Source organism: Phaenicophaeus curvirostris, chromosome 9 (genome assembly GCF_032191515.1).
Source record: "Phaenicophaeus curvirostris isolate KB17595 chromosome 9, BPBGC_Pcur_1.0, whole genome shotgun sequence".
Classification (NCBI taxonomy): domain Eukaryota; kingdom Metazoa; phylum Chordata; class Aves; order Cuculiformes; family Cuculidae; genus Phaenicophaeus; species Phaenicophaeus curvirostris.
Window position 1 is genome coordinate 35722924 of NC_091400.1, and position 12296 is coordinate 35735219.

The 12296-nt window shown below is 46.6% G+C and overlaps 2 protein-coding genes across 2 annotated transcripts in view; both read right to left on the reverse strand.

The window, feature by feature from the left end:
* Nucleotides 1-12296, reverse strand: part of DNAJC9 (DnaJ heat shock protein family (Hsp40) member C9) — a 30083-nt gene that overhangs the window by 313 nt on the left and 17474 nt on the right. The window lies entirely within an intron of this gene.
* ECD (ecdysoneless cell cycle regulator) lies at nt 32-11310 on the reverse strand. The gene is made up of 13 exons (XM_069863904.1): nt 11106-11310; nt 10459-10576; nt 9333-9420; nt 7683-7864; nt 6780-6972; nt 5820-5948; nt 5206-5331; nt 3946-4031; nt 3111-3217; nt 1969-2146; nt 1464-1531; nt 1121-1335; nt 32-538 (listed from the first exon to the last, which is right to left on the reverse strand). Exons 1-13 carry the CDS (start codon nt 11275-11277, stop codon nt 314-316), a joined length of 1887 nt encoding a protein of 628 aa, XP_069720005.1. The 5' UTR covers nt 11278-11310; the 3' UTR covers nt 32-313.

Below are 12296 nucleotides of genomic sequence, written 5' to 3' on the forward strand. Positions count from 1 at the left end.
GGACATTTAAAAAATACGGCAAATTGGATCATTGATTTGAAAAACTGAAGACAGGTTTTATTATAAAAGTTTCATTTAAGTCACATCACCACATTTCAATTTTCTGAAAACATGTTAGGACTGGAAAAATCCCATTTCTACCCTAGATAGGATCCATACGGATGGCTTTGCAGGTGAATTCACTTCACATCTTCAAAGTCACACATAAAAAATGCTAAAACTGCTTTGAATTCAACACCTGTGTCTCTTCTTCCAGACACTGCCACCCTTTCTGTGCTTCTTTTCTCAGCCAGCTGGGCCTCCTTTCAGTCCTTCACCCTGTGGCTCCCTTGTCAGGGCCGACACGATCTGTGTTGTCAGGTAAATACACTCCCATGCTCTGTAAGATGTTCGAGGTGGGCCCTGCCAGTCCAGACTGAGCACTATAGGATTCAAGCAGGTTTGTTACCAGGTTCATATCCACATCAACTGGCGTCAACCCAGCATCTTCAGAATCAGAGCCAGTACTTTCAGCCGCAGCTGCATTAGCAGAACTCGCCTGTAATACGTATAAAGAGAAAGCTTTATCAAATTGTATAAACTAATTTTAAAAAATACAAACTGAAACCAAACCCAAAGATAAATGACAAAGAAGCAAGGAAACAGCCAGCAGAGTTCAGTATGTTCCATTGTCTCTTGACAGACAGGAATTTAGTCACCAAATGCTTGTGCCAGTTAAAAATCACCATCTTCCATCGTACAGATCAAGTGTCAAGCGAAAGACAGAGGTCACTGAGTCCTGCCTCAGCTTCCTATGGGAGCAATCCACTCCAGCGACTCAGCAAGTCAAGCTGCAGCTGCTTGCCTTACTACTGAACCAGGATAAAACAGGGAAATGAAACCAAGTCTTGGAAACAAAATGCAAATTAAAACTTAGCTAAGCTTTGGTGGCTCTTTTCCCCCAAAATATACTATGCTGCCACTGCAGCACACTTTTCTTGCACATTTTTCATAATTAGTTAGCACATGATCAGAAGTTTTTTATCACGTTACTAAGAATGACTGATTTTAGCCTATTTCCTCTTTGTAGTAAAGCTCTCAGAACTATTACGCTACCAACTAGAACTCAAGCCACACTTACCCCTTTCTTTTGGGTGGTGAAGCTTTTACCAACAGTGGTATGTGCCAGTTCACGGTCCATCTCATTCATGTAAGACTTGAGGCTGCCTATAAGCTTATTAGGTAATGCTTTCTGGTCTTGTCTTTGATTTTCAGCATCTGAATCTTCCTCATCTGAGAAATCAAACTCCTGTTCTTCATCCAGATCATCAGAATCCAGCTCTTCCGAGTCTGCCCCTGTGTATTATTTAGCATCAGTATAGATAGCAAACAAATCCACGCAGCACCCATGGGTGATCAGAAAACCCAGGGAAATCAAATAAGCAAGAGCTATTCTGACAAAAGTAACAAAGCAGCAATCTCACCTAAAATTTTGTCTATTGCTTTTGTAAAAGAATCTACATCAAAGGTAACATGGGATTCATCAGACGACCTGAAAAATAAAAACACTTTTAAATAAAGCTTTTGTGCTTGCCCAAGCCTGACACAGGCATAAACTGCATGGCACACTGGATGAACGCTAGGACATTTGAAATGACGGTCATGGAAGCCTTTAGAAGTCTGAGGCCGGTATGAATCAGAAATGAGAGCAAACCGAACTCCTGACATGAAGGAGAAGACCAAACCATAAACCCTAACTAAGAGTGCTAGAAAATAGTGCAACTTCCAGCATTTTTACCTGCACCAGTGCCAGAGTAGCCATCAAGGTGGTTTAAAAGCAACTACACATCCGCTGACACAGGTTAGTTTCAGGCCTCTGCTAAGTAGAACTCTTAAACTCTGATTCTCTGCACTGCAGAGTCAACCGAAGGGCTGCAGCAGAATGAAAACCCATTCCACACAAGATACTGAACATAAAAATGCTACTACCATGGCATTTCTGCTCCTTCATGCGTTGAGACTTTGGATACAAAAGCCTTCATACTTTCAGCAACTGCTTCCAAGTCATATTTCTGCTCTTCCTCACTTGAGGAAGGGATGGACTCATTTCTTCTCTCCTTCAGCATCTTATCTAGGTCATCTGGTGTGATCTCCATCCAACTGTCATCTGGAAGGATAGAGGACATGGTCGTTACTCTGCACAAGTCTGCTAGACCACAAGGCCCAATCCAAGCAGTTCAGGCTACTACTAGTATTTCGTAGCTTACTGTTGTACTATTAGGTTTTCGTGCTGAGAGTAGATAACGCAGGGTAGAAGGCAGTGAGAGGGTGAGAAAAACGGAGTTCAGATTTTGTTTCACTACTACAAAATTCTGCTTTATATGCAGCTTCAAGCTAGCAGGTATTGTTCTAGACACAGACAATCCTTTTGCTACTAAATGAAGAAGAAATGGAGGTGTTTAAGGGACAGGTGGACGAGGCGCTGAGGGACATGGTTTAGTATTTGATAGGAATGGTTGGACTAAATGATCCGGTGGGTCTTTTCCAACCTGGTGATTCTATTATTCTAGGAAAAGGCTTTCGCTATAAGGGAAGAGGCAATCCAATCTTCAACTATGACCACTTGACACTGAATGTTGGATTTGTGTGCTACTGCATCATCCAGAAATACAGATGTGACCTCTACTGCACACTGGCCTCTGTCCAATGAGTGAAACAAACCTGCCACACAAAAGTTTATGCTGGGCTTGTGTTGCCATCAGAGTAGGCCACATGGTAATGAACTTTGTATCGTCAGTCCTGGAACTGGTTTATAATAATAAAATGGTAAAGTACTTTCTGTCCAGTAGACAGTTGACATAAAGTACTTGATCTGGTTTAAGTGTACACAGTGCTACTGATCTAGTGGTACCAACCCAGAAAGTGGAAGCTGATCTTGCCCAAGCTTTACGTTTTACACAAGTGATCGGGTTGCCTCCATCCCCAGTGATGGGCCTGTAGCAATCACAGGGGAGGAGACAAAGTCTGTGGACGCAGAGACTGATGCAGTGACTGATGCAGCACTGTCAACATTCTCCCCCCATCAACTAAGCAGCTGTTATAGGGACAGTCCAACCCCCAGTCCTGCTCACCATCCTCTGGAAGGAGACTAGCTGCTTCCTTCTCAAGCTCTTCCAAATCTATGGTTGTTGTCTCTAGCAATGTCAAGATTTCATCACCTGGGTTCAGCTCAACATAGCTAGAAGAAAAAACTCAATTTACTGAAATGGATTTTTACTGGCATTACAATGCCAGTGGTACAGCACACTATTCAGACAGGCTTTCGCTCAAATTCATTATTCCTCCCCTACAAAAAGATAAGCGAATTTGGAGGAAGTGCCAGAATACAACGTAGACTGTAATAGCCAAAACAAGACACAGTCACTCATTGCAATTCCTTGTTGATGGCTCCAAAGCCCATTTCTCAATTTCCCTTGTTGTTTATATTTATTTTGTCTTGGTAAACATTAGTGATGGCAGCTCCCAAGCAGCACAGACTGGAAATTCAAGCAACTAACATGACTAACCATGAGCTTACAAACCCCGATACATTTTTGTAATGGTTTATTTTTTAGGATTTTAAATTCAATGCCAGCTGTCTGTCTTGACTAAAGGAGACAGATTATTCGGTATTTTATTATTCAGTGGGATTGCTTTCCAACTAAACTTTTAAACACTTTCTATAGCCAACCAACCAAATGATGCTTCTCAGTCATTTCTTAACCCACTTGGAAAATTTTGGCATTTTACAAAACCAAGATGAAAAATTACTCAAACAGTAACTTCTAGTATAAAGTATTCTAGAGGAATTAATACTCACAGGTTCCAGCACGTATGTTAAGTGTACAACAGAGAAAAGGGTTCAGATTTTTCACAAGTATTAAAAAAGGTAAATTAATGTACTCACAAATTTCAAGTAGCTCTTACCTTTCCGCCTCGATAACAGATTGCTGGAAGTAATCTTCTGCCATGCGCAGCAGTTGTGAGTACTTAGCAGATCCTTCCATTTCCCCCTATTTAATGCAACTCATAAGTAAGAATCTAAACAATTCTCCCTCCCCTTCTTTTTCAGTCAGGCTTCATAATAACTGTCTGACACGGAAATTCAGTGCTGAGAAAACCTACACAAGTAACACTGCTTTGCCACTTGCCTTGGAACAGAACATAGGAAACAGAGATAAGGTGTTTTCACAGCCAAATATGACCTGAAGTCTTATGCTGCAACATTGTATGGTGTGCACTAAACACAAAGACAACACTGTGACCCCACAGCAGGGTGGATTTACCAGGACCAGGCTGCAGCTGTACGGGAACTATGAATGAACTCTTAGTGTCTGGGACTTATCCACAGAAGTAGCACTGCAGCACTGTAAAGAATATTCTGTTTCCTACGTTGTAGAGATATTAACCGAAGCATCCTGGTAGAGCTGCCCAATTTTATCTCCAAATAAGAAGTCAATTTACATTCAATTGTCAAATTGGACTTATGTCAAATTATGTCCAACTACAAACAGATATTCAAAGGTATCTTTAAAGAAAAAAAAAACACCCAAAAAGCCACACAAATTAAAAAATACAGATTTATGGACCCAAATAGGTCCTTAGGTGTTAAGTATAGACTTGGAAGAATATTTATGTCTAGACACACAACCATATTGTGGTTTCATTTATTCAAGTGTATTTTCCCTTTCTTTACATAGAAACACAGAACTGTTTGGTTGGAAAAGACCTTTAAGATCACTGAGTCCGAATGTCCTAGTCCACTACTAAATCACACTCCCAAGCACTTCATCTCCCTGTCTTCTGACTCCCTCCAGGGATGGGGACTCAGCCTGTTCCCGTGCCTGAGAACCCTTTGGGTGTTTTTCCTGAGGTCCCCTGACGCTACTTGAGGCCATTCCCTCTCACATTTTGGCCTGTCACTTGGGAGAAGCAAGCAACACCTACCTCGCTACAGCCTCCTTTCAGGGAGTGCTAATTCATGCCCAAATCTGCTTTTTCCTCTTTTATTTCCAAAAGAAATGAATAAATTTCAAAGAGGAACAAACTGCACCTATCTTGTTTGAAGACATTAATTCATTTTCCATAGGCAGCAGTAGTAAGATTTCTTGCCCAGCTGTAACTACTTACACAAGTACAAGAATGAAAACATGTTTTTCCTGGAATGTTTAAGACACACACACACACCTTGAAATAATCTTTTTCCTTCAGGCTGCTGAGGAATCTCTCCCACAGGGGACCGCTTAACACCTTTCTCTCAGAAACAGGACATACTTTACTGCGCTTGGAGCACAAAATTTCAAAGCCATGAGCCTATGTAAGAGACGGAACAACAAGAGGTTCTCAAGATGTGACAAATTTAAATGCACTTTTAAACAACTGCATAAAGAACTGACTGTCATGGATCTCCTGACATCGCTATTTGAGAAGCAGGTGTCAAACCCAACTCTGAGTAAGGTAGCAGTGTCATTCTTTGGAAGTTGGAATCTCTCTGCAGCAATAATGGATCATTTTGACTTTACAAAATTTCCCTGCAACCTAGAAGACAGATCCATAGCGCACGAGCTACTCCTCACACAAACATGAAGACTGCACTTGTACTTATCATCTGTGGGAGTACAGGAGCACTCTGCTCTGTAAAGGCAAACTCCTAGGATATTGTACTTCCAGAAAAATGGTAAATGCAAATTTGCTCCTATTTTTCCATACAAGTAAGCAACTTACAAGACAAGAGTAATTTCTCAGAGGTAGGTAAAAAAGCAAAGTAAGGACTAACTACAAAATACATAAAAAGTAATTACCAGTTTCATGCCCAGATCATAGGCTTTGTATTGAGGGTGAGATGGGAGGGGCAGCGTGTACCCACTGCGTCGGTCTGGAACAAACTTCTGCTGCACCAGCTGTGCGTACAAACACTTTGTGAAAGTAACCTGAAAAAGCCAGAGCAAAAGAAAAACACGCATTGCAGCCACTGTGTTGGGTACAGGCATCAACTTTCCAGCAGTCTCCTCCAAATTTTATTTTAACACATCCATATTACAGATAACAGCTGAGACTGTATGCAAAATACATACTAGATGCAAGTGCCTATGATATGTTGCTTTATAGATCTTATTAAGTAACATGATAAACATGATTCAGTAAGTAAACTTTATTCAGTCTAAACACATTTTATAAAATTCTCAGTATTCATGCCAATAAAGTATATTTTGCAAAATGTAAGGGCTCTTTTCAAGTAATGAAACCAAAGCTGACTTAACAGTCTAGAGGTCTAAAATTTGACTCCAAATCTTGTTTTTTGGGAGTCTAGGGGTGTAACTGCTTGGACAATGTCACAGAAGATTTCATGAAATAGCTTTCCCAGAGCTGTGTAAGCACCGCCGAGAAGGTGAAAAGCCTGAGAATGAACAGCTAGGAGTAGTTACAAGCAATTCCTCATGCTGGCTGGCAGTGCTGTTGAACTGCTCTGATAACAGAACTAGATCAATTTACTGAGCAAGCATTTTGGCAGAGGAACCTCTGATTTCAGAATCCCTTTTCTCATGATTAGCCACTTGAAAGTCTAGCCACGCCAACCCGAAGAGCGAAAAGCTATTAACGTCATGAACAGGCAATCCACGTCTAGCAACAAAAGAAAACAATAAATCAGAAAACGTGTTATTTCAAAAGAGAAATCCACATATTTCTATCACTCAACCGCAGAACCTCCTTCAGTTACAGAACCCAACTGAGTGGCAAATTGCATCGGAAGTATAACCTACCATAGTCATCACACGCTTGTCTGGGGGGAAGGTTCGAAAAGTGCGACATGCTCGTAGATCTACTGGATCTCGGAGGTAAAAGGCCTGGACTGCTGCAGCCACCAACGATGGGCGCTGCCTCAGCACTGCCACGATGCCTGCCGGAAGGTAGCAGTGGGCTCGGTGAAATGAGGCCTGAATTTTCTCTGGATACCTGTATCACACGATAGCAACAGAGTGCATTAAGTGTATTCCAAGTTCAAATTACTTTTTTTAAACTATTATTCTCATTTTCACTTTAACCTTAACCTATTGTGGGCCAAGTGTCAGAAGAATTTTCTAAACTGAAGTTAAAATTCTGCCTCTTTAACACTCGGAATGTCTGTTTATACATATGCATACATATAAATACACATGGCTAATAAAGATTTAACCCCACACTGTAGGATGAATCTCTGTGAACTGGACTAAGACGTCCAGCTATGCCATATCCTTCACCGCACCGAGTGCAGGAGTCACCTGGCTCATGCAGTCAAGTCATGTCCAGTGCTGAACACACCGGTCACAAATTGGTGCTCTGAAAAGCACGGGGGTTCTACATTTCAGTTTTTAATCCCCTCCCCTGCCCTACAAAGGGGACAGAACTTTCAGGAAAGAAAAATGCAAAGGAAGAATAATTCTCGCCATTGTTAGGTGTGGCATCACAGCAGGGAACCACTTTCAGAGCCCTCAGATAACACTACAGCCTATAGGACACTGGTCCTCCATTTCAGAACACCACAGAAAAAGCTCCAGCTGGGGGCTTATAATAAAGAAGCAGCTTTACTACATCTAACAGGAAAAGATTGAATACAAGAAAGCACCCTAGACAGCCCAGAGCCAGGACTTAGCGTTGCAGAAGACAAAACCAAACGACCCACATACCCACTGATGCGTTTATACACTGCCCTCCTAATGGGCTCTGCTGCCAGGAACTCCTCTGAACGGGTGGATAACAGCGTTAATGCCTCTGAGATCGTTGGACAGGCAGTAGAGAGGTCATAGTCCTGCTCATCAGTCTCATCAGACAGCGGAATGATGTGCAGTTCTCCTTTGTAAAAGAACACCTAGCAGACAATAACATTCTCATCAGACGGGATAAGAACAGTCCCAAACTAAGCAATGCAAAATTCCATTTCCTATATGAATGTATTGGTTTAAACACAGAAAATACTGAGCACAAACAGAAAAACAATGCAGAAAAGAGCCAAGGGGGTGCGTACTATTTTTTTTTAAATGGGAGTTAAAGTAAACGCAGATGCCAGAGATCATGATCCAACCACTAAACAAACCACCCTACTTTAACTGCAACTAGCGTGGTCAAATACATCATGTTTCCTTAAATACAGTATTTCCAAAAGTTCCTCTTTGACTAGATTTGCATTGGGAGAATCCGGCAGCTTAATCCATCTGCTGAAGAATAGGACAGGGACTGAAAAGCATTATTTCAGGGGCTACATGTGACCTCTGTTGGTCCCTGGTCCTGAGAAAAGAAATCAATGTAACATTATCAGCTCCCTTGTTCTTTCAGATGCAAGGAAAACAGCACCAATAGTCAACAGGTTTGCAATTAATTTGTGTGTTGTGTTCTGCCCGTTTTCTTTTTAAGAGCCTTGTCATTAGGGAAAAAAAAAATTCCACACTAAATTTTTGCTCATGAAAAAATAAGTTATTTCCATCTAAATCCACTGCCAAGAAGTCCAGTGATGCAACTCCTAGCAATCAAGCACAGTGAAGTGATCGGTGGATCCACAAGTACTCCTGAGGAGAGCAATATGGTATGATTGTATCACACTGCCAAATACATTCCATAGTTCCTATGTTAATCCAAGCCTTCCAATAACATAAAAAATGGAAAAGTGGATCAATCAATATCCCAACAGCTTCACTGCCTTCTCATTTGCCACCAAGAGCAGCAGTTCTAAAAAAATTCAGTTTGCTTAGCACATGGAACAATTCTTAAAGAAGATTTATGCGTGAGAGTTGGACCTATCTGAACAACACAGCCTACCAGGCAGGTCTGTAGTCTCCATAATTTTGTTGCAGACTCTGTAGTTTGGCCATTAGGGTAAGAGTGTATTAGGAAAAGAACGTTCTCTTTCTTCCTTCCATTCATCAACAAACCAATTCTAGAAGAACAACTTGATATCTTTAACAATTTCCAGAAATCCCTAGAACAGTTTCTCAGGGCACATTCACTCTATATAGCATTCTGCAAGTGCATGCAGAGCGGAATCACATATCAGAAGTTTCCAGTGGTCCACAGCACGCATCAAGAAGCTCACTAAAACCCAAATGAAAACAGACTGTGCAGAAAAAAACACATTGCTGCTAATTAAAACAAGTCTTGAGCCCTGACCAGAAGTGTCCTCACAGGTAAGAGACAGACAGTGTTCTGGATTTCCAGTGGCAGTCAGCTCACTGGGCTACATAGAAATAGAAACAATACAGTACAAATAGTACAATACTACAAATAGTACAATAGAAAACTCCAGCTGTGAGCCACTTGTCAACAGGTGCAGAAGTTCTACTCACCCTGTTGTCACTGTTCTCAGGGTTCAGCCACTTCGGGAGAAAATCAGCTGCTTCTATCAAGAGAAACTCCCCGTCGTTGTCATCAATCCTGGCCAAGGAGAAATCAGTTTCTTACTAGGGTGAGTCACACATACTTCTACACATGTGCCGGTATTGTTCTTAATATGAAGACAGGACCTTACGCCAACCCCTGGCTGTTCAATATTTTTATCAATGACCTGGACGAAGGGACTGAGTGCACCCTTAGCAAGTTCACGGATGACACTAAGCTGGGAGGAAATGTTGATCTGCTGGAGGGTCGGGAGTCTCTGCAGAGAGATTTGAACAGGCTGGATCCAGGGGCTGAGGGCAACGGGATGAGGTTTAACGAGGCAAACTCCTGCACTTGGGACACAACAACCCTGTGCAGCTACAGGCTTGGCGAAGAGTGGCTGGAAAGCTGCTTGGCAGAGAACCTGGGGGTGTTGGTTGACAGCAACTGAACATGAGCCAGCAGTGGCCCAGATGGCCAAGAAAGCCAAAGGCTTCTTGGCTTGTATGAGAAGCAGTGTGGACAGCAGGACCAGGGAAGTGGTTCTCCCGCTGTACTCTGCACTGGCGAGGCTGCACCTCAAATACCCTGTTCAGTTTTGGGCCCCTCACTACAAGAAGGACATTGAGGTCCTGTAGCACATCCAGGGAAAGGTAATGAGGCTGGTGAAGGGGTTGGACCACAGGTCTTACGAGGAGCGGCTGAGGGAAGCGGGGTTCTTTAGCCCACAGAAGAGAAGATTGAGGGTAAACCTTATCACTACCTACAACTCCCTGAAAGGAGGATGTAGCAAGGTGGGCGTTGGTCTCTTTGCCCAAGGATAGGATGAAAGGGAATGGCCTCAGGTAGCGCCAGGGGAGCTTCAGACTAGACACTGGGAAAAACTTCTTCACTGAAAGGATTGTCAGGGAGGTGGCTGAGTTGCCATCCATGGAAGTATTTAAAAGACGTGTAGATGAAGTGCTTAGGGATACGATTTAGTAGTAGACAGGTCTGGTTGAACTTGATGATCTCAAAGGTATTTTCCAACCTAAAGATTCTCTGACTCTTGCTCCCCACCCCAACTCCTGGGCACTGCAGTCATGGGGTTGTTACCTGGCTGCCAGCCCCGGGAACTCCCTGGTGATCTCCCGCACCACGTAGACAATGAACCACTCGTCCTCCACATTATCCCCAAACACTGTGGTGCCACCAATGTGCGGTGGGATGTCACCTGGCCAGGCACAGAGAGAGGAAAGGTGACTTCATGCCCCGCTGCCCCCTGCCTCCCATCCCAAGCTTCCTGCCCTGCTGGCACCTAATAACAGCCCCCCACCTTCCTCGCAGCCCCCCGACTCCCTGCAGGGCTCCCCCTCACACCCCCCATTCCCCCCTCACACCCCCTATTCCCTCTCGCACCCCCATTCCCCTCTTACACTCCCATTCCCCCTCGCACCCCCATTCTCCTCTCGCACCCCCCATTCCCTCTCACACCACCTATTCCCTCTCGCACCCCCATTCCCGCCTCACACCCCCATTCCCCCCTTACACCCCCATTCCCCCCCGGAACCCCATTCCCGCCTCGCACCCACATTCCCCCTCGCACCCCCATTCCCTTTCCCACCCCCATTCCCCCTCTCACCCCTCATTCCCTCTCGCACCCCGCATTCCCCCTCGGACCCCGCATTCCCCCCTCGCTCCCTCCCCACCACCCCCATTCCCCCCCGCAGCCCCTGTTCCCCCTCTCCCCCGGCCCCGCTGACCGCGCTGGGGCTGGCAGCGCAGGCGGAGCGGCTCTCGGTGCCAGATGTAGCCCGCGAGGAGCGGGGCGAAGCGGCGGGCGATGTCCCGGGCGCGGAGGGGCAGCTCGGGGCCGGCCTCGGCCGCGAAGAGGCGGCAGCGCACGGCGGCCTCGGGGCCGCGGGGCTCGGCCATGGCGGCGGCGGCGGCGCGGCTCTCGCGATGCGCGCGGCTCCCCGGCGCGTGAGTCACCGCGGGCCCCGGCCTGCTGACCCCTGTCCCCTCTGTCCCCTGTCCCCAGTGACCCCCGGCCCCGCTACCCCCGGCCCTGCTGCCCCCTGTCCCCGCTGCTTCCCCTGTCCCCTCAGCCCCCCTGTCCCCTCAGCCCCTCCTGTCCCCTCAGCCCCCCTGTCCCCTCAGCCCCTTCTGTCCCCTCAGCCCCCCCTGTCCCCTCAGCCCCTCCTGTCCCCTCAGCCCACCTGTCCCCGCTGCCCCCCCTGTCCCCTCAGCCCCTCTGTCCCCTCAGCCCCCCTGTCCCCGCTGCCTCCCCTGTCCCCTCAGCCTCCCCTGTCCCCTCAGCCCCCCTGTCGCCGTTGCCCCCCCCGTCCCCTCGGCCCCCCGTCCCCTCAGCCCCCCTGTCCTCTCAGTCCCCTGTCCCCTCAGCCCCCCTGTCCCCGCTGCCCCCCGTCCCCGCTGTCCCCCTGTCCCCTCAGCCCCCCTGTCCTCTCAGCCCCCCTTGCCCCGCTGCCCCCTGTCCCACCCCCACCCCCGTCCCTGCTGCTCTTACTGCCCCGCTCTCCCCCCTCCCGCCCCTCTTCCCCCTCCTGCCCCACTCTCTCCCCCCTCCTGCCTTTCGCTCCCCCTCCTGCCCTGCTCTCTCCCCCTCCTGCCCCTCTCCCCCTCCTCCTGCCCCACTCTCTCCATCCTCCTGCCCGGCTCTCCCCTCCTGCCCCTCTCCCCCACTCTGGATGTGGGAGAGGGGTCTAAGCCCTCCTCCTGCTCTGCAGCCCTGGGGGCCACGGGGCTCAAACATACCCAGGGGCGTGGGTTGCAGCTGGTTCTGGTTCCCCCGTGGTCCTCGCGCTGTCCCCTGCCACCTGTCCCTCTTGCCTGGACATCCTGGTGCGGGCTGAACAGAAATTCAGATGCTGTTTCTCCTAACTGGCCACTGCTCTGTGCGGTGACAGCTCTTGTGTGGTTTGTTTACGTGTGGT

Bases quoted from the DNA above. Each gene is read 5' to 3' on its own strand.
- ECD (XM_069863904.1), bottom strand. From the start codon at position 11,277: ATGGCCGAGCCCCGCGGCCCCGAGGCCGCCGTGCGCTGCCGCCTCTTC. The intron at 5,332-5,819 runs GTAATTACTTTT...TCTCTTACATAG, and splicing joins ATGATCTGGGCATGAAACTG to GCTCATGGCTTTGAAATTTT. The intron at 4,032-5,205 runs GTGTGTGTGTGT...TGCATTAAATAG, and splicing joins AGGAAAAAGATTATTTCAAG to GGGGAAATGGAAGGATCTGC.